The 24,850-nt window shown below is 34.4% G+C and overlaps 1 protein-coding gene across 1 annotated transcript in view; it reads left to right on the top strand.

The window, feature by feature from the left end:
• Positions 1-24,850, top strand: part of Mtpalpha (monolysocardiolipin acyltransferase Mtpalpha) — a 255,626-nt gene that overhangs the window by 30,370 nt on the left and 200,406 nt on the right. The window contains exon 4 of the mRNA XM_090391226.1: positions 6,255-6,388. Coding sequence (XP_090247352.1) covers positions 6,255-6,388 — 134 coding nt within the window. The remainder of the gene's footprint in view (positions 1-6,254; positions 6,389-24,850) is intronic.

The raw sequence follows: 24,850 nt of genomic DNA, 5'->3' as shown, positions 1-24,850 counted from the left end.
AGAGAAGCTATTCAAAACACTAGAGTTGCATGGTGTCAATGGGTCATTATATCAAGCAATACTTAGTCTGTATTTTAGTTGTAAGTCAGCAGTTAGAATTGAAGGAAGTACGGGAAGATGGTTTAATGTTAAATCTGGTGTCAGACAAGGATGTACATTATTCCTTCTGTTATTCATTATCTATATGGATCACATTATATAAGAAGGAAAGTGGTGTTAAACCTGATATCAAAATTGGAGATGTTAATGTCAGCTGTTTTGTTTATGCGGATGATGTTATACTTCTAAATAAATCTGCTACGAGTCTGCAAGATTCCCTGACTAAATTGAATAACTGTTGTAATAGATATGGTATGAAGGTCGGCAATAACAAGACAAAGACAATGAAAATAGGCAGAAGCATTGAAAATATCAACTGAATTGTGAATGGTGAACCTATAGAACAAGTCAAGTATTTCAGCTACTTAGGCACGATTTTTAGTGAAGATGGTAAATTAAATATGGAAATAGACAACAGAATCAACAAAGTTGGTATGGTAGGAAGTCGGCTGAATAAATTTATGTGGAATAAAAGAGAAATTACTCAAAATTACTAAATTAGTTGTATACAAGACAGTATTCAAACTAATTTTAACTTATGGATCTGAGAGCTGGGTTAGAAATAAAACACTTGACTAAAGACTAGAGACCGCAGATATGAGAGTCTCTAGATTTTAGAAGATATTAGAATCTCCAATTCTAATATCTTCTAAAATTGATATTAGAATTGGAAATATCAAACTTGGATGTTTTCTTTATGCAGATTAAGTTGTACAGTGGTTGCATTACATAATTCAGAAGGACCAGTCAGAGGTTGAAATTTCAGATGATTGGAGCAGAGCTCTCATAATACCATCTATAAAAATGAAAATAAAACTGAAGGTGAGAATTGCAGAGGAATTTCCTTACTAAGTGTTCCTGGTAAGATTTATACAAGGATATACTTAAAAAAACTGTTAAGAACAATTGTGGAAGGGAAGCCTAGTAAAGCTGGATTCAGAACCAAATAGATGTTGTCGGTATAAGATTTTCACTTTAAGACAAATAGTTGAGAAATCTTGAATATATCAAGGAACTGTATTTAAGTTTTATTTGATCTGGAAAAGGCATTCATTCTTCAAAACGCTACAGTTATATGGTGTAAATGGGACACTATATCAAGCAATACATAGTCTCTATTTAAGCTGTAAGTCAGCAGTTAGAATTGCATTTAATAACAGAAAGATAGTTTGATGTTAAATCAGGGGGGGGGGGGTTAAGACAAGGATGCACATTATCTTCACTCTTATTCATCATCTATATAGATCACATTATGAAAGAAAGTGGTATCAAGCCCGATATTAGAATTCATCATCATCATCAAATTCTTGCCATGTACCCTCAAGGGGTGTACAGGATATGACAGTACTACATGAAAAAAATTACATCATTACTAACTTCCTATCTACAATTTTCCTCCAAATCATTCTGTTACTTGTCAAGACTCCAACATTATCAGATCTTATATTTCTATCGTCTAAGGCACTTTGTACCGTATCAATCCACCTATATCTTGGTCTTCCTCTGGGTCGTTTTCCTGCCAACCTGGCAGAGAACACTTGTTTTGCTAATCTTTCCTCTCCCATTCTATTTGAGTGACCATACCATCTGAGATTAGCTCTGCTAACGCATTCCTGGATGCTGACAATGTCAAGTTCTTTCCTAATATCCTCATTTTTAATATGATATTGCATTGATGCCATCTGTTCACGCCTCTAATCTTTCTCAGGACTCTCATATCGGCGGTCTCCAGTCTTTGGTCAAGTGTTTTACTTCTGACCCAGCTCTCAGATCCATAAGTTAAAATTGGTTTGAACACAGTCTTGTATACAGCTAATTTAGTGTTCCGACTAATTTCTTTCTTATTCCATATGAATTTATTCAATTGACTTCCCACGACACCAGCCTTGCTGATTCTGTTGTCTATTTCTATATTTAGTTTACCATCTTCAGTAAAAATTGTGCCTAAGTAGCTGAAATGTTTTACTTGTTCCACAGGTTCTCCATTCACAACACAGTTGACATTTTCAATGATTCTGCCTATTTTCATTGTCTTTGTCTTTTTATTGCTGACCTTCATACCATATCTATTACAACAGCTATTCAATTTAGTCAGAGAATCTTGCAGACTTGTAGCGGATTTATTTAGAAGTATAACATCATCTGCATAAAGCAAAGAGCTGACATTAACATCTCCAATTTTGATATCATGATTAATACCACTTTTCTTCATAATGTGATCCATATAGATAATGAATAGCAGAGGGGATAATGCACATCCTTGTCTCACACCAGATTTAACATTAAACCATCTTCCTGTACTTCCTTCAATTCTAACTGCTGACTCACAACTCAAATAAAGACTAAGTATTGCTTGATATAATGCCCCATTGACACCATATAACTGCAGCATATTGAATAGCTTCTCTCTTGGCACCTTATCATATGCCTTTTCCAAATCAACAAAACTTAAATACAGATCTTTGTTATATTCCCATGCTTTCTCGACTATTTGTCGTAAAGTGAAGATCTGATCCTGACAGCCTCTATTTGGCCTGAATCCAGCTTGTTCTTCACCAAGCTTTTCTTCCACAATTCTTCTCAACCGTTTCTCAAGTATACTTGCATAGATCTTGCCAGGAACACTCAGTAGGGAAATACCTCTGTAATTCTCACATTCAGTTTTATTTCCCTTTTTATATATGGGTACTATGAGAGCTCTACTCCAATCATCGGGAATTCGTCCCTCTGTCCAGGCTTTCTGAACTATGCAGTGCAGCCACTGTAAGACTTTTATACCACCATACTTCAGTATTTCTGGTCGAATATCATCTACTCCTGCTGCCTTTCCACATTTTAAGCCTTTGATGACTTTTTCTACTTCAAGTATGGATATGTATTCCTGACTGCATGCCTGGTCAGTGTTTTTTATCAGTGTGCTGTCATCACTGCTTGTTTCATTTAGCAGTTTTTCAAAGTAATTACTCCATACTTCAAGGATATCTTTTTCTCCTGTTTTCATTTCACCTTTATCATCTCTAATTCCTTTTACAGCACTCTTTCCTCCATTCCTAAGCTTCTTCAACAACCTCCAGAATATTTTGCCACCTTCTTGATATTTATTTTCTATATTCTTGCCAAAGTCCTCCCATGATATTAGAATTGGAGATATCAAATTTAGATGTTTTCTTTATGCAGATTAAGTTGTACTCCTAAACATATCTAGTGCATGTCTCCAGGATTCACTTACTGAATTGAATAACAGCTGTAACAAATTTGGCATGAAATCAGTCATGGAAAAGAAGTGTGTGTGTGTGTGTGTGTGTGTGAAAACAGGCAGAAACAATTAACACATGAATTGCATTCTGAATGGAGATCCTATAGAACATGTATAATATTTCAGCTATTTAGGCACAGTTTTTAGTGAAGATGGCAGGTTAAATCTGGAAATGGACAACAGAATAAGCTAAGCTGGCTGGTAGGTAGACATCTGAATAAATTTATATGGAATATGAGAGAGAAATTAGCCATAACACCAAACTCGCTGCATACAAGACAGTGTTCAAACCAGTTTTAACTTATGCATCTGGGAGCTGGGTTCGAAATAACACTGGATCAAAGACTGGAGACCTCCGATAAGATTAGTGGAGTGAACAGATGGTATCAATGGCAGTATTACATTAAAAATTAGGATATTAAGAAAGAACTTGACATTGTCAGCATCCAGGAATGTTAGTAGAACTAATCTCAGGTGTTTTAGTAGTCACTTAAATAGAATTGGAGAGGAAAGATTAGCAAAACAAGTGTTCTTTGCCAGGTTGGCAGGAGGAAGACCTCAGAGGAAGACCAAGATGTAGATGAAATGAGACATTAAAAAAGTGCATTAGAAGACAGAAATATAAGATCTGATAATGTTGGAGTCTTGACAATCTACCAATACTATTTGGTAGATTGTGACCAGTAGTTTGATAAGGGATCTTTGCTTGGAACACTGCTGTTCAGTTTTTATATCCAGTGATATTGAGAATGATTTGAGTGGGATATACAGTTGTTTAGTAATGATTTCAAATTTGTGAGAGCAGTAGTTAATAAATGTGTGTGGAGATCATGTAGTTGGACTTAAATAGACTGATAGTTTGGGTAAAGGATAATGGTTGCCAAATCAGTATGTCTTAGTGTCAAGCTATACTTTAGGATTAAAAAAAAAAAAAAAAACTACGTGCTACCTATTAAATAAGTAGAATGGGACTGCAAGAAATTGATGAGGCTAGTAATTTAGGAGTAATTATAGACAAAAGAGGGTAATGGTTATTTAGGACAGAGTGGTAATGTTAATTTTGTGCTGTGCTACAGGAAGATGGTTTAATGTTAAGGTGTGAGACAGGGTGCACATTGTCTTTGTTGCTATTTTTCATCTATATGGATCATATTATGAAGGAAAGTGACATTTGTCCTGATATCAGAATTGAAGATATTCATCTCAGCTTTTTCTTTTCTGCAGATGATTGATGTTATACTTCTAAGTAAATTCAGTGTATAAGCTGTTGGATTCCCTAACTAAATTGAATAACTCATATAATAAATTTGATGTGGAAATCAGCAATAAAAAAGACAGGATAAGAAAATGGCAGGAACATTCAAAATATCAACTGTATCCTAAATGAAAAATCTGTAGAACTATTAAATAGGTATATTTTTAGTTAAGATGGCAAATTAAATATGACAAAAGAATTAGCAAAGCTGATGTAGTAGTAGTAAGTTCATTGAATACATTTGTATGGAATAAGAGAGAAATTAGTCAAAATTAACTAGCTGCATATAAGATAGTGTTCAAACTAATTTCAACTTATGGGTTTCAGAGCTGGCTTTAGAAATAAAACATTTAATCAAAAACTGGAGAAGACTACAGATCAGATATGAGGTTAGAGAAAAATTAGAGTATAAACAAATAGCATCAGTGGCAGAACGATATTAAAAATAATTTCTTAGGAAAGAACTTGACATTGTTAGCGTTCATGATTGTGTGAGCAGAACTAATCTAAGGTGGCTTGATCACTTAAACAGAATGGAAGAGGATAAAGGTTAGCAAAACAAGTTTTTTCAGGATGGCAGGAAAAAGACCAGAGGAAGACCAAAATTTAGGTGGATTAATACAGTAAGAAGCCCTAAGTGCATTAAAAGACCAAACTATAAGATCTGACAATATTGGAGTTCTAACAGATAATGGATTAATTTGGAGGAAAGTTGTTGGTAGGAAGCTAGTAATAATTTAAACTTTTCAGGTAATCCTGTATCCCCAGTGTGGGTTCATATCAGGAATTTGAATGATTGTGGTGGTGGACACAGTTGAAATTTGTCAGATGTATTGCAAAATAGTTAAAATATATCTCAAATAATCACTTGGATATTTAAAAAAAAATAAATAAATAAAATAACAAGCTGGAATAAGGAAGTTATTTCTCTTTATTAAGGCTTTGCTATAATTATATCTTGCATATTGTGTATGGGTTTGTTGATCTGAATTTCTTGGAAATGCAGAATTAATTGAGAAGATTCATATCTGGTTCCAAAACAATGCCTAGATGGAGTGCTCCAGATGATTTGTTCAGTGAGTTTAGTATGTAGGTGGAAAAGTGGTGATATGAATGAGACATGCATGTTATTGAAGGGGTTTTATAGAGTAGATGTAAAAGAAATTTTCTGGTACATGATGTGTTTTTCTTCCCATCCAGTTGTCTTAATGTTTGGAAAGATAGTGAATGATTGGACTGGGTTACCAGAAGCAGTTGAGAAAACAAATGTCCTTACCCGTATGATATACTTAGATGGTTAAGGATATCTGGAATGAAACGGATGCTAAGAGAATGAAAATTGTCTTAACATCTCTTAGGTGATCTTGGAGTTTAGCTGTAGATGGATAGCGGTGATTTGTCATGTCTGTTTTAGCTGGTGGTATTATGGATGATATACTTTCATGGTAATGTTCTTCTTTATGTTTTTGAATATTTTAAAAAATATGTAATATACTTATCAATTGGAAAATCTGTGTTCATCTGATATTTAGTATTTGTTATAAAATAATTAGCTTAAAGGAACAATTACTGGCCAAAAAAAAAAAAAAAAAAAAGCAAATGACAAATTACTTGGATAAATTTAAGTTCCTTATGTTTCTGTAGGTGAATACACTCTCCAGAGAAGTATCAGAAGAAGTGGAACAAGTGATGGGAGAGGTTTGGTCTAATCCCAAAGTGAATAGTGTTGTTCTTATATCTGGAAAACCAGGGTGCTTTATTGCGGGTGCTGATATAGGGTACAAATAAAATTTTTAATCAGATTTTTTGTTACTTTTTTATTTATTCCTCTTTCTCTCAAACATAACAGTTACATTTTTGATTATTATTATTATTGCAGATACCCTCTGTAATCGAAGACATCACTATGTATGAAAACATCTTGCGGTTTACCTCCAGGAAAATTTTAGTCACGTATATAGTTGTATGCTGATTATATAGTGTGATATCATTTAGTATAAACTGTCTGTTAAAGTTGTAACGTATGGGTAAATTAAAGTGATTCTCTAATGTGAAAATTCATTGTATGTCTAAATTTATAAAAGCTATGTAGAGATAATACTATTTGATGGTTTATCTCTATATAATGATGACGATAATCATCATCAAATTCCTGACATGTACCCTCAAGGGGTGTACAGGATATGATAGTACTACATTAAAAATTTACATCATTACTAACTTCCTATCTACAATTTTCCTCCAAATCAGTCTGTTACTTGTCAAGACTCCAACATTATCAGAGCTTATATTTCTGTCGTCTAAGGCACTTTGTACCATATCAATTCACCTATATCTTGGTCTTCCTCTGGGTCATTATCCTGCCAACCCGGCAGAGAACACTTGTTTTGCTAATCTTTCCTCGCCCATTCTGTTTAAGTGACCATACCACCTGAGATTGGCTCTGCTAATGCATTCCTGGATGCCAACAATGTCAAGTTCTTTCCTAATATCCTCGTTTTTAATATAATATTGCCATTGATGCCATCTGTTAACGCCTCTAATCATTCTCAGGACTCTCATAACTGCGGGCTCTAGTCTTTCATCAAGTGTTTTATTTCTGACCCAGCTCTCAGATCCGTAAGTTAAAACTGGTTTGAACACTGTCTTATATACAGCTAATTTAGTGTTCCAACTAATTTCTCTCCCATATGAGTTTATTCAATTGACTTCCTACCATACCAGCTTTGTTGATTCTGTTGTCTATTTCCATATTTAATTTACCATCTTCAGTAAAAATCATGCCTAAGTAGCTGAAATGTTTTACTTGTTCCACAGGTTCCCCGTTCACAACACAATTCACATTTTCAACAATTCTACCTATTTTCATTGTCTTTGTCTTTTTAATGCTGACCTTCATACCATATCTATTACAATAGTTAATTCAATTTAGTCAGGGACTCTGCAAACTTGTAGTGGATTTATTTAGAATTATAACATCATCCGCATAAAGCAAAGAGCTGACATTAAATCTCCAATTCTGATATCATGTTTAATACCACTTTTCTTCATAATCTGATCCATATAGATAATGAATAACAGAGAGGATAATGCACATCCTTGTCTCACACCAGATTTAACATTAAACCATCTTCCTGAACTTCATTCAATTCTAACTGCCGACTTACAACTCAAATGCAGACTAAGTATTGCTTGATATAATGCCCCATTGACACCATATAACTGTAGTGTATTGAATAGCTTCTCTCTTGGCACCTTGTCATATGCCTTTTCCAGATCGACAAAACTTAAATACAGATCTTTGTTATATTCCCAAGCTTTCTCAACTATTTGTCATAAAGTGAAGATCTGATCCTGACAGCCTCTATTTGGCCTGAATCCAGCTTGTCCTTCACCAAGCTTTTCTTCCACAATTCTTCTCAACCGTTTTTCAAGTATGCTTGCATAGATCTTGCCAGGAACACTCAGTAGAGAAATACCTCTCTAATTCTCACATTCAGTTTTATTTCCCTTTTTATATATGGGTACTATTAGAGCTCTTCTCCAATCATCGGGAATTCGTCCCTCTGTCCAGGCTTTCTGAACTATGCAGTGCAGCTACTGCATGACTTTTATACCACCATACTTCAGCATTTCTGGTCGAATATCATCTACTCCTGCTGCCTTTCCACATTTCAAGCCTTTGATGGCTTTTTCTACTTCAAGTATGGATATGTATTTCTGACTGTATGCCTGTTGAGTGTTTTTTACCACTGTGCCATCACTGCTTGTTTCATTTAGCAATTTTTCAAAGTAATTACTCCATACTTCAAAGATATCTTTTTCTCCTGTTTCATGTAACCTTTATCATCTCTAACTCCTTTTACAGCACTCTTTCCTCCATTTCAAAGCTGCTTCAACAACCTCCAGAATATCTTCCCACCTTCTTGATATTTATTTTCTATGTTCTTGCCAAAGTTCTCCCATGACTTTTGTTTAGCTAGTTTTACACAGTGTGTAGCTTTCTTACATTTGTCTCTGTATTCTCTAAGAGCACAAACTGACTTATTTGCCAGGAACTTTTGATAAGCTTTCTTCTTTACCTTCACTGGCTCTTTAACTTCCTGTGTCCACCATGAAGTTCTGATTTTTCTATCCTTGCATCCTCACCACATGCCTCTCTGACTGAATCAATCAGGGTTTCTTCATGGCTTGCCACTGAATCTCCAAGATTTGGTTCCTGTTCTCAAACTCTTTCATTTTTTCTTCAATAATCTTTGTGTATTTTAGTTTACAGTTCACATCTGAGAGCTGCTCAACTTTTATTTGCTTTAAAACTTTCTTACATGTTATTCTTTTCAATATGAAATTCAATTTTATAGTGATCACTTCCAATTTCAAATCCTCTGTACACTCTGGTATCCTGCACCCGGGAGAAAACATCACTATCAACAATAACACAGTCAATGAGACTTTTCTTATTCCTTGTCTCTTCTCTCTCCATGTGAATTTGTGCAACATTTTTATGGTGGAACATTGTGTTAGTAATAACCAGTCCATGTCCTGAGCAGAAATCCAACAGGTATTTGCCATTATTATTGGCTTTGCTGTTTTCTCTAAATTGTCCCAAAATATTTTTGTATGTCTGACAATCATTTCCTACTCTGCTATTTAGATCCCCAACAAGGACCAACCTTTCCTTTTTCATTGTGTCAGTTGCGTTTTCTAAATCATCAAAATTCCTCCACTTGTACCTTTAGTACAACCTTCTCATTGTAATAAGTCTCATTGTTCAATTCCCCATTCTGATATTTGCCCACATCACTCTACTTGTGACTGCTTGCCATTCAAGAAGATTAGCCTCGTATTTTGTGTTGAATACTATGGTTACTCCTTCTTTTCCTTGATTGTCATTGCCTGAATATAACATTTTGTATTTATTGTTCAGAAAGATCTCGCCAGTTTTTGTCTTTTTTGTTTTAGTCACTCCTATTATTTTGATCTGGTACTTATCTAATTCATCAGCTAGCTCCATTTCTTTGCCATTCAGGCTTCTTATGTTGATAGTACCGATCTTTAATTCTGGTGATGTCGAGTTGGGATGTGCTTTCAGATTTGTTCCAGTAACTGACTTTTTTGCTGTTTGCCCTGGTTCCTGGCGAAAACAAACCTGGGGCCTTGTTTAACCGGGCGAAGCCCCAGCCGGCATGAAATTTTGTTGGCATCATGTTGTACCATCATTTTCTATATTGGTTTAAGCCAATAAGAATACAATTTGGTCGGTTGAATCCCAAATTGCCAACCCATCCTCGTTTCTTTCGGTATTCAGGTAGATAACCTAACAGGGTACTCCACGAGAAGGTGAGGATTGGACATTAGGTAAGAAGCCCGGGTCAGTTCTCCGCATTCCTTTAAAGGCTATGTGGAGGTCTCCTCCCAGTTATACATCTTTGACCCTTAAGCACCCCCTGATGACCTTAATATGAAGGTTGAAACGTTGGGAAATTAAAATAGTTATTTATAACACAGTTGTTAGGGACATAAGCTGAACATTCCTTAAGCATATGTGCTGATAACCCATCTGTCACCATTGCTGAAATCTCAGACAGTTTATATAACTGCTCTAGAACTTCCTTCTCATACACCTCCCACCCTTCATCCAATGTTGTAGTTGTGGTAACACTGTGCACCGTGTTATATACACCAGTTTGACAGATCTTGATCAAAGTGAACACTTACATCTGCTTCTGACACAGAGGTTACTGTCTGCATTTATTATTCTATTGCATTCTTTTTTCTTTTTTTTTTAATTGTAATATGAGTGCAGTTAAATTCTTTTGGGTTGTCTTTACCTGCATGGCTGATTTTCTTTTCATACTCTAGCCTAGCTTTTTGTACAATGCTCAACTTTTCTAGCCCTTGCTTTATATATTTCATAACTCTTCTCATTCATATTCTCACAGTATTCTGACTGCATCATCTTCTTATAGATCTCCTTCTTAATAATATTGCACATCCATTTCACTCCCACCCTGTTTGGTCATTGAACTCTATAAACGCATTCCTACATTGAATCGTTTAAGCACCTTTTCAAAGCTTCTTGTGCAGTGCTGATATCCTTCCCATTCTGTAACCAATACCATGGAAGTGAACATGGCATTCTCTCAACTTTGTCAGAATTTCCAGCTTTGTAGTTCAGCATGTAATCTGTTGTAATTGAATCATCCATTCCAGGTCATTGCAAGATAATAATCATTATCATTAACGGGTGGATAAGAATGAAGGACAATAAATTGTCTTTCATTATCATAAGCTTACCCTGCTACTCAGTCAGTGTTCTCATAATTTAAGCTGTCCTTAATGATTACTCATTTAGTACTCTGCCAACTGAACTTCCAGGTCTGTTGCAACACCCCACCATATATTTCATCCTGTTGGTCTTTACTTCAAACTCATGCTTTTACAGGTATACAAATATTAAGTATACAGGTGTACTATACAAATATTAGTTAAGAAAAAAATGAGAGTTCAAACACAAGATCCAAAACGTGGGTCTCAGTGGCAAGATCTGGAGAAAATGTTGATTCAGCAATGGAGGTATGTGGTGAACTTGTTTGCAAGAACATAAAAATCAGCACTTTGTGGTGTACATAAGAATTTAAAGAGGTAGTCATGAAAAAGAAGACACTATGTTCAAACTTCCTATCAAGTAAGCTTGCAGAAAAGAATGTAATTTGAGAATGCAGAGAAGAATGTAATATAGCTGAGCTGTATGTAAAACTACCTAAATAAAGTCACAGAAGACTTTGATAAAAATATATGAGATAAATATCAGGAAAGTGGAAAATCTGAAGGTTGCTAAAGAAGATTGCAAAAGGAGTACAGTGAAAGAAATCTGATATGGTAAAGGTGACATGAAAACTGAATCTAAAGATATTCTGGATATTATTATTATTATCTGATACCTCCAGGGGGTTGAGGACTCATTGAGGAAGGCTACACATAGCCCAAACCAACTGTCATGCCTTCTCATAAATTCATGAGAAGTTCAAAACCCCTTTCTTGACTGTGAACAAACTTAACTTCCATGGTTCCCCCTGCATTCCCTCCCCACCTTCCATATAATGAACAATTTCATCATACGATAGCCTATAACACTCATTCAGTTTATATACCTCTTTCATATTGCCCCTCTTTCTCCCATTAACCACAGTTTGTAATCCACATACTTGCAATTTGTTCTCATAATCTAAATCCCATAATCCCAATATAATCTTTGTAACTCTTCTTTGCACCCTTTCCACAGCTCCTTGATCCTCTTGGAATCCAGGAGACTTAATCTTGCACAATAGTCCAGGTGCAGTTTTCAAAGCCTTATAAAGAAGCAAAATGACCTCCTTATTCTTGCATGTCAAGGTCACTTCAAAAGTGCAATTATCCTCTGAGTTGTATTTGTAACTTTTGCTATGTGACCTTTGAACTTCAAATTCCTATCCACCATTATGCCAAGATCCCTTGCCTCATAAGTTTCTTGTAGGATAACTCTACTGATATAATATGCTACTGCTGGAAATTTCATCATGCCAAATGGCATAACTTTATGCCTTCTTCTTTCACTATGCGATATTCCCGCTTTACACCTACTAACATTAAACTGATAGTCATTTTTGTTTTGGCCAAATTTCCAACCTATTCAAATCATTCTGCAAGTGCTGGATATCAGTAACATACGTGACTGCCCTTTTTATCTTTGCATCATCAGCAAATAGTTGCACATCTCCTGTTATACCCTTCCTAATGTCATTAATATATCATTTGAACAACAATGGCTCAAGGACTGAACCCTGAGGTACAACACTGGTCACCTTAAATCTGGCAGATTCACAACCCCTGTATACCCCTTTTTAATATCTGTTTGTCAACTATTCACTTATTCAAGCCAAGAGTTTATATTCCAATCCCATATTCTCCAGTTTATGCAACAGCCTTTCATGTGGTATATCCTATCAAATGCATTAGCAAAATTCAACATTATCATACTGTATCCATTTCCTTTAACCAACTTAACTGTAACATTGTTATAAAACATAAGCAAATTGTTAAAACACAACCTTCCTATAGTAAACTCATGCTGCTCCTTGCAGGGCATAGCTTTTATGTCTACCCATGTCTGTATGCAAGTTCTTACCAACTTCTCTAATATCTTCACCAGCACACCAGAGATACTGGTAGGTTGGTTGTTAGACACATCAGTTTTTGAACTACCCTTGTACAAGGGAACTGTCGTACATTCCTTCTTTTCGTGAGCTGAGACTCAAGTTATACAAACATGTGAAAGGCCAAGCTAATTTGGCTGAACATTCCTTTAAGCAAATAGGTACATTGATACTGCCTCATTTAAGCATGTTTTTCAAAGATTCCCATGCATTGCTGACATTTTTTTCTTATTCAGTCTAATACCATGGAACCAAAGATAGTATTCTCCTAAGTTGATCATAATTTCCTGCTTTGTAGTTCAGCATGTAATCTGTTCTAATTGGAACATCAAAAAATTATGTACGTCCCAGGAAAGCATGCCATCATGTCACCAACTGATGATATGAACAAATCCAGATTGTTCTGTGAAACATTCTGTGTTTTTATGGAAGATTTTTAAATGGTTACATCCTCTTAGTTCACTGTGGTCTTATGGACAGCTGCAGGGATGACTAGAGCCCTCTCAAGCAGAGAAAGACAACTCAAGGCAGTTAACTTAGATCAGGCTGACCACCTAGTCATCTCCGGATTTTAGTTTCTTTTTGTTGTTCAGCTGCATGAGACCAGTGAGAAGGGGAAAAGGATAGCCTTTGGTTATATGGTGATATAAAGTGGATATGCTAACCATCCGACCTGGTTGGCCGAGTGGTTAGCGTAATCTGCTCTCCAATCAAAAAGCTACGGGTTCGAATCCTGCCGTGAGCTTGGATGTTTGTGATTGTCTAATGCTTAGCAATATATTTCTAAAAAGGAAGTAAGCTTTACATTATAGGATATTAAGATAATTAATATGATGAAGTCATTCAGCCTCTATATACTTCATGAGAAGGCTACTTCATGAGAAGTAGCCTACTCATGAAGATATTTCACTCACAAACTTTGTTTGCTTACTCTTGGATAAAGGATTAAACAATAAATAATTTCTTGACAAATTTCATTTAATTTCTAGCTAAGTAAAAAAAAATTTCAACAACAGCTACTAAAATCTATGCACATATAACCTGTACATCTGTTTACAATTTGTGACACAAATATGATTAAACATGAATAGATGCATGCTCCTGTAGTGCAAAAATTGCTGAGGACCATTACAGTTTAAGATAGGAATGATACAGAAATTTAGCAGAGTTCTGTGTGATTCAGACTGTTTGAATTTAAACTTTTAATGCAAACAGCTTGAGCCATGCATTTAGAATGTAGTCATGCTGTAAACCAGATGCTGCCCTAACAGAGGTCAGTTAATACATTCCAAGAGACACATTTTGTTTAAAACTTCCTTTCGATTTTTTTCATAATTGAAAAATTATTAAGTGCAGGTCTATAGAATAGACATGCTCTGATCTGTGACTGTATGGCAGTAAAAACATAAAAGTAATAAGGTAATAAAAAAAAAAAAAAAAAAGAAGTGCTTCGTACACCACCTAATGACCTTTTGTTTAACCCTGGAGCCACACTTTGAGAAACACTTCTATATTGGATAAACCTGTGTGGTGGATTCTCAATATTATTAAACAGTACTTGATCTTATTATTGATGTTATTAAGCAGCACTAGAATGGAGATAAAGAAACTTTTTCAGTATATGGCAGGTGGTGACAGAACAAGAGGTCATCATTGGAAGTTGAATCAAGTTTCAGCTAACAAGAATGTGAGATGCAGATTTTTTTTATTTTTCTTCAAGGTTGTTGAATGAGTGGAATTGGTTAGTGAATCAGTTGAAGGAGAGGTATGATAGGCATTGTGTTAATAATGGTTAGTTTCTTACTCCCATGGTGAAATTTTGGTTTGCTGCATGCAATAAGTCTTTGAACTTCATGGAGATGCCTATTAACAGTAATAATAATAATATGCAGTATTATACGAGTCATATATTATTTCTAGGTATATACATTTCAGATGGATTTAATTTCTTGCATCCAACCAACTCTATCTCCTCCTTTCTTAATTTATTTACTTAAATTTTAAAATATTATATATATATATATATATATATATATATATATATATATATATATATATATATATATATGGTTAAAACTTTTCCTTTATCTCATCTTTGGATTTATATCCAGTAGCTGAATATAGTCTGTAAAACCCATCTGTACTTAGGAACCTTAAATTTCTCTGATGATTTGCTGAATTTCAGCTGTAACCATTTCTTCTCATAGTGATTGTATTGAATATTAAGATTGAGTGAGAGGTAATTGATACATTTTTCTTTCATCTATTGATAAATAAGTCTACAATTTTACTTTGATCTCTTTCAGTCACACAATCATCAAAAATAACTAGGGTTTTTTTTTTTTTTTTTTTTTTTTGATGAATCCAAGTTGTCAAGATTCATCATTTCTTTTTAAATTTGAGCAGAAAATAATGATTTCTCTTTATTCTTGACAGCCAAGATGTCATCTTCACTATCAACAAACTTAATATAATTCTAATTTAATAAGCCGAAAGGCTATTTTACTGTCGAACATGTTAATAGAAAGGGGGATGAAAAATCCCTTTATGTTTTTAATAGCCAGGTACGAAACTCGGATCGAAATCCATCGTAATCCATAGAGTTTAATGCTGAAAAAAACTATCGGCAGGCCCAAGTATAAATGATCACTTGGATAGTACAACACCAGGGCAACTTCATGCAAAGGTGGAGCAAGCTCCCTCACTAACTTTAATATTCTTTCATAATGTAAAACCCAGCTCCTAAGAGATGTGTGTGTGTGTGTATATTGTTTTACGTTATGAGAAGAGGTCACTACCCAGACCGGTTTCAACCTTTTTTGAGGTCTCATCAGTGAGTAGGTAGACCTGGAATATCAAAGTTTTAAATGAACAAGAACTTGCATACCTCTACTATCGAATTGCCGAAGTGGTGTACTCCTATATTTAATGTTAATTACTAATTTAATAAGCCGAAAGGCTATTTTACCAGCGAACATGTTAATAGAAAGGGGGATAGAAAATCCCTTTATGTTTTTAATAGCCGGGTGTGAAACTCGGATCGAAATCCATAGAGTTTCATGCCGAAAAAACTATCGGCAGGCCCAAGTATAAATGATCACTTGGATAGTACAACACCAGGGCAACTCCATGCAAAGTTAGTGAGGGAACTTGCACCACCTTTGCATGGAATTTCCCTGGTGCTGTACTATCCAAGTGATCATTTATACTTGGGCCTGCCGACAGTTTTTTTTTTCGGCATGAAACTCTATGGATTACGATGGATTTCGATCCGAGTTTCGTACCCAGCTATTAAAAACATAAAGGGATTTTCCATCCCCCTTTCTATTAATATAATTCTGTTTTAGTTTTTCATATTTTGGTTCTTTGACATCTTTAGAACAAATGCATAAGGTATCTGAATTTAAATAATCATATACTTTTATCAGATTTAATAACAAGTTAGTTTTCCTTCATCCTTGAAGCCTTTGCTGTTAAGAACCTAAATGGGATAAGAGGATGGGGAAAAGATTGTATGGTAATACAAATCTAAACATCTGTGAGGAACACAGATGTTTAGATTTTACAAAGAGAAAATAAAAGTTTTAAAAGGAAGTACATCAGCATTTAAAATCACTGAAGTAGGATTCTTATATAATTTGGGTAAATTAACAGTATGGTAATTTACCCAAATTATACAATAATCCTTTTAAACCAAAATTCCACCAAGGTGGTGCAAAGGCTGATGTGTCCAGCTATCAGTGTCTCTGGAGTGTTGATGAATGGTTCTGATTAGGATCCTCAGATTCATTTGATTCTGTGCAGTCCTTAATTTGAATCATTTTTTTATAATTAAAATTTAGTCACTTAATTTTAATTACCAAAAATTTAGATGATTTATTTTTAGCTATTGTTAATTTATTCTTAAGTATATAAATTTGAGAATTTGTTGATACCAGCGAAGCAGAAATGGAGATTTAAGAAAGAGGAATAAGGAACAATTGCTACCAAACAGTACGGAGAAGCTATTTCAGAATTTCACAGAACAATTACTGAAAGACTGGAAAAAAAAAGAAGAGATTAGGAAACAAAACTTAAATTCATTTCAAGATGTTTTAAATATATACCTAAAACAGAATATTCGACTAAAACATTTAATGGAATCAAGACTTGATATTGATTACTGGAAACAAAGGGAATTGAAACTGCCATCACATTTGATCAATAATGTTGATGAGATTGATGATATGTTTGAGAAATTAAAAAGTAAGAAAGTGGCAATTTAAAATCTCAGGTGATTAAAAAAACTTAAAGGAGTATGAGGAACATAGATGTTTAGATTTTACAAAGAGAAAATAAAAGTTTTAAAAGGAAGTACATCAGCATTTAAAATCACTGAAATAATACCAAAAAGTATTATTCATCATTTTTAATCAGTAATGGATGATTTAAGAGTGATTGGAGACAGGAGTTGAAGTTAAGAGTGCAAGCAGAAATAGGGAAGTTATTATTCCTTTTTTATATAAGGCCACATCTGGTTTACTGTGTGCAAGTATGGTCATCTGAATTCCATGGGTATGAAGTGTCTTTTATGTGATAGATTGGAGTTCCTGTAGGCTTCAAAGCAGACAAATAAGAAAAGACTTGATAGAAACATAAGTCATTAAAGTGGCTTTATGGGATTGAGACCAAAGACTTTTTTGAATGCCTGGCAGTAAGGGAGAGAACAAGGGGTCATCTCTGAAATTGTGTAAGAGTATGGTTATCAAGGATGTTACTAAGGTTAGATTTTTGCTTGGAGGATGGTGAATAGGTAGAATGTGTTGCAAGACATGCTTTTCATGTTTTGTCATCAAAGGAGAGATATGATGAGTGTTATGTGAACAGTAGCTACATTTGGTCTCTTGCAGTGCCTTTCACTCAATGGAGTTGCTGAGAAAATAATAATTTTACAAGAGATAAAGTGAATCTTATTTATACAGAAATGGATTGCAGTTCTGAAATAACAATAGAATGTACAACTAAATAATGGACATTTGGTATAAATTGACATTTTTACTCTGAGCTGTAGGCTACATTAGAAGTTTTTAATGGAACCTTCTCTTGACAATTGGGAATTCCATAATAAAACTTATATGCATGTTTAGATTTAAAAAATGAATCAAATGATACAATTTTTATAATTATAACAACATTAATTATCCATGATTTTTAATTGAGCTAATCTAATTAGTAATAACATGTGTGATTGGAGATAATTAGATAAGAAATTCATATTACTTCAAAGTAGCTTACATAAATAATCAAATGACATTTCTCAACTTATATGTTATATAATTTATATTAAATTTATATATATGCATAAGGATGATGTCAGTTATGAAAATTATTTTTATTATTTCTGTTGTACAGAAAGCTAAATCTTGAGTATGAAAAGAAACTGGCTCTACAAAATGAAGAAAGAATTCTTTTGAGCTTTTCCTTATGCTGTGAGTAAAAGAATAAATGAATATGAAAGCATAACTACTGAATGCAGTTGGTATGTGTGAAAGATGCAGATTGTACAACTAATGAGAGCCCATTTTGCTAAAAGCTATCAACCTGGTTTATACATTCTGCTCACCACTACTTCTTCACTGATGAAGAAACTCAGGTGTATGAGAAGGAGGTATTAGAACTGTTGCACAAACTGAATAAGAATTTGGCAGTAGGGAATGATGAGATATCAGCACCAATGCTAAAAGAGCGTTCAGCTGAACTGGCTCTTCCTTTGGCCAGGCTATGTAATTTAAGTCGTCGCAGAACAGGGAAGATTCCACAGGAGTGAAAAGATTGTATGGTAATACAATCTTTTCCACCAAAAGTTCCACAAGGTGGTGCAAAGACTGATGTGTCCAGCTTTCAGTGTCTCTGGAGTGTCGATGAAGATTTTGGAAAAGTTGGTTAGAGTTCGCACACAGAAATGGGTTGACAGAGAATCTATACATTGCAATGAACAGCATGAGTTTACTAATGGAAGATCATGCATGTTTGAGCAAATTACTCCTTCTGTTACTGTTGAGTTAGACAGGCGGAATGGATACAGCGTGATACGTTTTGATTTCGCTAACACTTCTGACAGAATACAGCACTGAAGACTTTTACATAAATTGGGGAATGTGGAACTGCTGTCAGAGAGAGATTTCTTTTAGGTGGTGACACTTGCTTAAGATGTTAGACCTCAACCTAATGTTATTGGTCATAGTAGGAAGTAATTGGTGAATGCCTCGCTGCTAATAGTAACTTATCTGCTATTAAGCCAGCCATTAGTTCTTTCCAGTTAGAACTGTCTCCTGTTTTCAACATTGAACTATGAGGTACTCTCTCTGATATTTCTGAAAATTCTGCCTGTAAAGAATTACAAAAAAAATTATGAATAAACATATCACAAAAGTATGGCAAGATTAGTATGTGTGTTTCTTAGCCACATAGTCAGCATTTTCAGGTCTTTGTTAACCTTTCATAAAAAGAAGACTTGACAGAGCAGCCATTAGCATTCTAAGTATTGGCCACAACTTTGCAGTAGCACCTTATCAAGTTCTATCTTTAGACCATTATGCTACATATAGAACATGGCATCTGGAAATTACTTCCTATTATTGACAATAACATCAGTCTAGATGTAGCTAACAGCCAGTTGCATATTCTCAAATTACACAAAGGCAAATAACATAATCATGAGAGCCACAATAGTGTTACAAGGGTAACACTATTGTGGTCATCAGCGCTAGTGATTAAAATGAGAAAATGAATGTGTTGCTTGCTCATAGAATAAAATAAAAAAATAAATAAAACATTAAAAAAGACATTCTAAAAAATGTCACTGCTTGGCCTACTGAAATACAGGAATACCTAGATTATCGCAGTTATTGTTGTCACGAAAAATACCGCAATAATTGGGATAAATAATGCGTGTAAAATGGGTGATCAATGCAAAGGATTTTTCAAATCTGTTAATTAAATTTTATATATCAAGTAAAAAAGAAATGTGTTAAACGTATTAAGTAAAAAATGAAGGTTCATTAAGAAAAACAAGATTATTCTTTAATCTTTATTTATATATAAGAAGTACATGCAGTTATTCTTTCTTGGATAAAAATTAGTGTAGAGTTGTCTGGTGGAATTTTTTCTTCGTATAAAACTCAGTAGCAACGGATGGAATTTTCAATTTCCTGACAAACTTTCAGAGATCGCTCGAGATTAGGATCGCCGTTCATCATTTTTTCTTTAAAATTTTCAGCAATTCTAAACATTTCGTCCATTTCTTTGAGGTAAATTCCTTTGGTGCCAAGTCAATTTGTTTGTCATTATCATCGATTTGAGCATCATAAGCACGTTCTCTCTCAAGGTTAATTAGGTCTTCATCATCCAGTTCCTTATCATGTGACTGAAGCAGGTCTTGAACATCACCTTTTTCAATTTCTTTTAGTCCTAGATCGAAGCCAAGCTCAGTTATATCATTGATAACACGGGTTACTTCATTTTCAAATCCTTTAAAATCATTTGCACAATGAGGAATAATCTTTTGCCACGTCGCTCTCAGGTTGCTAGACGTTACTTCACTCCATGCTTCCTTGACATTCTCAATGCAATTTTTGATATTGAATGCCTTCCAAAATTCTGTCAAAGTCATAGCTTCATCTCCTGTAGTCTTTACTATTGCTTGTGAAAAAGTTCTTCGTAGGTAATATGCCTTAAAGGATGCGATTACACCTTGATCCATTGGCTGGATGATGGAAGTGGTATTAGGTGGTAAATAACTTTTACATTTTCGCACAAATCATTCAGTGCTGTTGGATGACTAGGTGCATTATCTAATATCAACAAGATTTTAAAATCAAGATTTAATGACTTGCAGTAACTTTCAGCTTCAGCACAAAAACAGTTTTTAAACCAATCCTCAAAAATAGTTTTTGTCATTCATGCTTTTCTATTGGATCTCCAATGAACAGGGAGAAAATTTTTATCTAAACTTCTAAGCGGGCAAGGATTTTGTGAACGATAAATAAAGAGAGGCTTCATCTTGTAATCTCCAGAAGCATTGCCACATAGTAAAAGTGTTACACGCTCCTTCGAAACCTTGTAGCCAGTCTGTGATTTTTCATTTTTTGCTAAAAATGTTTTAGTGGGCATTTTTTTCCATAATAAGCCTGTTTCGTCAGCATTAAATATCTGATCATAGGTATAATTTCCAATGATCTGTTGCAATTCACCAGGAAAACTAGCTGCTGCTTTTTCATCGGCACTTGCAATTTCACCTTGTATACAAACACTATGAATGCTCGATCGCTTTTTGAACCGATCAAACCACCCTGAACTTGCAGAGAAAGTTTCTTCCAACTACTGACGCCAAATCATTTTTGCTTTCTAATTGTTTTCTTTTTAAAGTTTCAAACAAATTCATTGCTTTTGTTTTTATAGTCATTTGACTAAGAGGAATTCTTTTTTGGTTACAATCTTCTATCCACACTGACAATAGCGTTTCCATTTCAATCATAAGATGGCTTCTGTTTCTCGTAGTTTGGGACACAGACGAGGTCGATACACTTTGTCCTAGTTACTTATAGTATGCAGCATGGTCTAAAATATGGCGAACAGTTGATTCATTTAGACCGTACTCTCTTCCAATTTTAGCTTTGGTTATGCCTGCTTCATACTTATTTATCATATGCAACTTATCTCCTAAGCTGATCACTCTACATTTCTTCTTGATAGCTATAGACTTGAAATCATCCTTGTTTCTTTTAGCATTCATTGTAGGGATAAATAACAAGAGAAATAAATATCCACATGTACTTCAGGCAAGGGCGGATAGTTACTGGTAAGTGGTGGGAAGGCGCCATTGGATATAAGAGAGCGATACCTGGAGAGTGGCGACTCGAACTGGTTTCATATGTAGTGGGCTACACATCGCGGCCACGATAATTCGAATTTGGAGCGCAATAATTGGAATTTTGGTATCAAATTATAAACTGCGATAAATTGAGAATTGCGATAATCGAGGTATTCCTGTAGTTAAATAATTCAAGCTATTGAGAAAAAAATAGAGAACCAATTTTTGGTAAAGATAGCAAAATAGTTTCAAAAATAGATAATAATAGAATAAACAATGCTGTTATATGGGCAAGTCAGTTGAATAAATTATATGGATTGTAGAGAATTTAGCCAAAACTCTCGTCGAGCAGTATATGAGATTTTCTTTAAACCAGTTCTAACTGATGGATCTGAGAATGTTGAGAAAAATTACTGGAATGAACAGGTAGCATCAATGATGAATTTGACATCATTAGCATTCAAGAATGCTAATTTGAAGAGTAAGTATCACTTAAATGGAATAGTATATAAAGGATTAGCAAAGTAAGTGTTTGAGGGCCAGATGGCAAGAAAAGATTTAGATGATAACTAAGTTCTAGTGAAATTTATTCAAATGTAGGATTTCAGTGTGTTGAGAATCTAACAAATAAAAGATTAATTTGGGAGAATTATAATAGTATCATCTATGCCCTTGAGAGTAGATATCAAGAAATGATGATGCTGAAATAAAGAACTTGTCTTTATTCATCATTCCATTTGAATTTGTTCAATAATGGAAAAATTCATAAAGAAACTTCATAAAATAAAGTAATATTCAAATTCAACGCAATGGCAAAATTTATCATTTTAATTTTTAAACAAACAAGTAAAGTGGAAATTGAGGAAATTTTTTTTTCCCGACAAGCAAAAAGTCATGATTTAAATCCTGCTGATGATTGGTAAATTTTAGGATCAAAAAATCAATTTCTTCTAAATTGTTTTGAGCTGAGAATGTTCATATTTTTATTCTATACTGCAGACTAAGCATCCTACCCAACATAGTTTTGTTTGTCTCGGTGTCAGTATTAAATTTCATTAACACTAGAGTTTCAAGTAATTTAATGACATGGAGAGAATTGTTGAAGGTATCATGCATAAAATTTAACACTACTTATATTTTTCTCTAATTGTGAACTCATCTCCAAGAAATCCATATTTCATGAATAAATTTGTCATTTATTCCTGACATTTAAAAATAATATATGTTCATTACATAGCTGGTGATGTTCTAGTGCTCTTCTCTCTGAGAAAAATAATTCCATATAGGGTGTGTGTGTGTGTCATGTTCGCACACGTGCATGCAACCAGTTTTTGTTGGTTATGTTAGATGATGAATGAAGTTGTTTTTGTTGGTTATGAATGAAAGAATCTTGCAAAGAAACCATTCGTTCAGAATCCAACATATTAAACTTACTAAAAAAAAAAAATACCTGCACATCAGAAATTAAAAGTGAAACTTCTTCACTTTACGTATAAAATTTGCATTCTTTATTTCATGTACGATATATTTTATCTATTGTGATCATATTAAGATTTTATTTAGAGTACGTCTTTAAAAGAGGGATAATCTGATTTAATTTAAGCCTCACTTAAGCTGTGTAAAAATAACTGTGAGTCATCAAATAGTTATTAAATAATAATTCTTGGAAGGTATAAAACTACACGTGTACAGTGTAACGCTGGCGGTAGTAGCATACACGCAACATACTTTGATGCGAATTCTGGGAATATAAGAGCATAACAGCATCGGGAGAGCAAGGGGAGAAAAGAGATGGGTCGTGTGCATAGGGGACTCCGAAAAAGAAGGCGCTCTATCGAAAAATATAAGGGAATGAGTACCATATCAGGGATCTCTCTTGTCGTATCGTTTTCCTGTTTGGTGGCTTGGAAGTTAGCAGAAGTTCGCGTAAAGGAGGGGGGGGGATTGAAGCGTCTGTGCTAAGATAAGATGTCGGACAGCAGGCTTTCTTGAAAATGGAGAAGGATTCTACGCAGAGCTGAAGGTAAAAATTTCATCCTAGCAGAATCAAGCCGTCGCTGAGAAGTCCCATCGAGTTGTTCCTGAAACGCAAAGATTTAAGTCCGTTTTCAGCAGAAATAATGAAGATAGCGTAACCCCTACGTTGCTGTATGGACAGTCAATAGACAAGAAGTAACCAGGTGTACACATGGTGCTGAAAGACGCAGAAAAAGTTCGGTAAGGTAAAATTACTCTATTTTGTGTATAAAATTCATTAGAAGAGAGAAGATTGTTTGCGAATGTGAAATTAAGAACAGTATTCTGTGGACTCTGTGGATAGTCTCTAATTAGAAAGTTAACCTCCTTTGAGAGAGTAAGAAGAATTGTTTGGAAGAGATCTTTTGTAGGATTTGATAGGATTAACTTAATGAGATCAGAATTGTGGATTTTAGTAACTGAGTAACATTAGAATGTTTGTTTATATTATCTTATGAATAGCATCACAAAGGGAATTTTAGTTTAACTTCATATCATTTGCTATCTATCCCAATATGCAGTTATTGTGTTTCGCATGCTTTATGATCTTTAATTAATTTAGAATATGTTAACCTCTTAACTCGAGTTTCATTTAGTATAGAGTCATAATTGAGTGTATGGATTTTGTATTCTGTTTAGATATTCCAATAAACTTGTCATATTTACCTGAACCTGAGTCATGCTTAATTACAATTCCAAACTACCACTTATAAAAAATAGAACCTATTTTGGCGGGAAGGATTTAAAAAGTTAATATAATTATAGATTTTGGTCACAACTGCAGTCTGAATCTATACAGCAGCATTAAAGTAAAGTATTGTGTAAAAATGGCTAAGAGTCTAGTATTATCTCCCCGAGTAGGAACCTTTTCTACTTTAGGATAGGATTAACTTAATGAGAAGCAATCCCAAATTCAGAGTCTAGCTGACCCTGCACGTAGTGCAAGACCAAGGCAACTCATGGTAAAAGTAAAATAATTAATGTAAAATAATAAAGTAATCTGTATTACTAAAATCTTGGTATTTCTAGCCTGGCTCCCACTGATGAGACCTCAATAAAGGTCGAAACCAGTCTGGGTAGTGGCCCCTTGCCTTTAATACAAAGCATCATATATCTCCTCTAGGAGATGTGCTTTGCATTAAGGGTAAATATTAAGATTAGTGATCAGAGCTTATTTT

The sequence above is a fragment of the Typopeltis vanoorti genome, chromosome 4 (genome assembly GCF_054136105.1).
Source record: "Typopeltis vanoorti isolate ZY-2024b chromosome 4, IOZ_Tvanoo_1.0, whole genome shotgun sequence".
Classification (NCBI taxonomy): Eukaryota; Metazoa; Arthropoda; class Arachnida; order Uropygi; family Thelyphonidae; genus Typopeltis; species Typopeltis vanoorti.
This window is presented reverse-complemented; position numbering and strand designations above follow the sequence as displayed.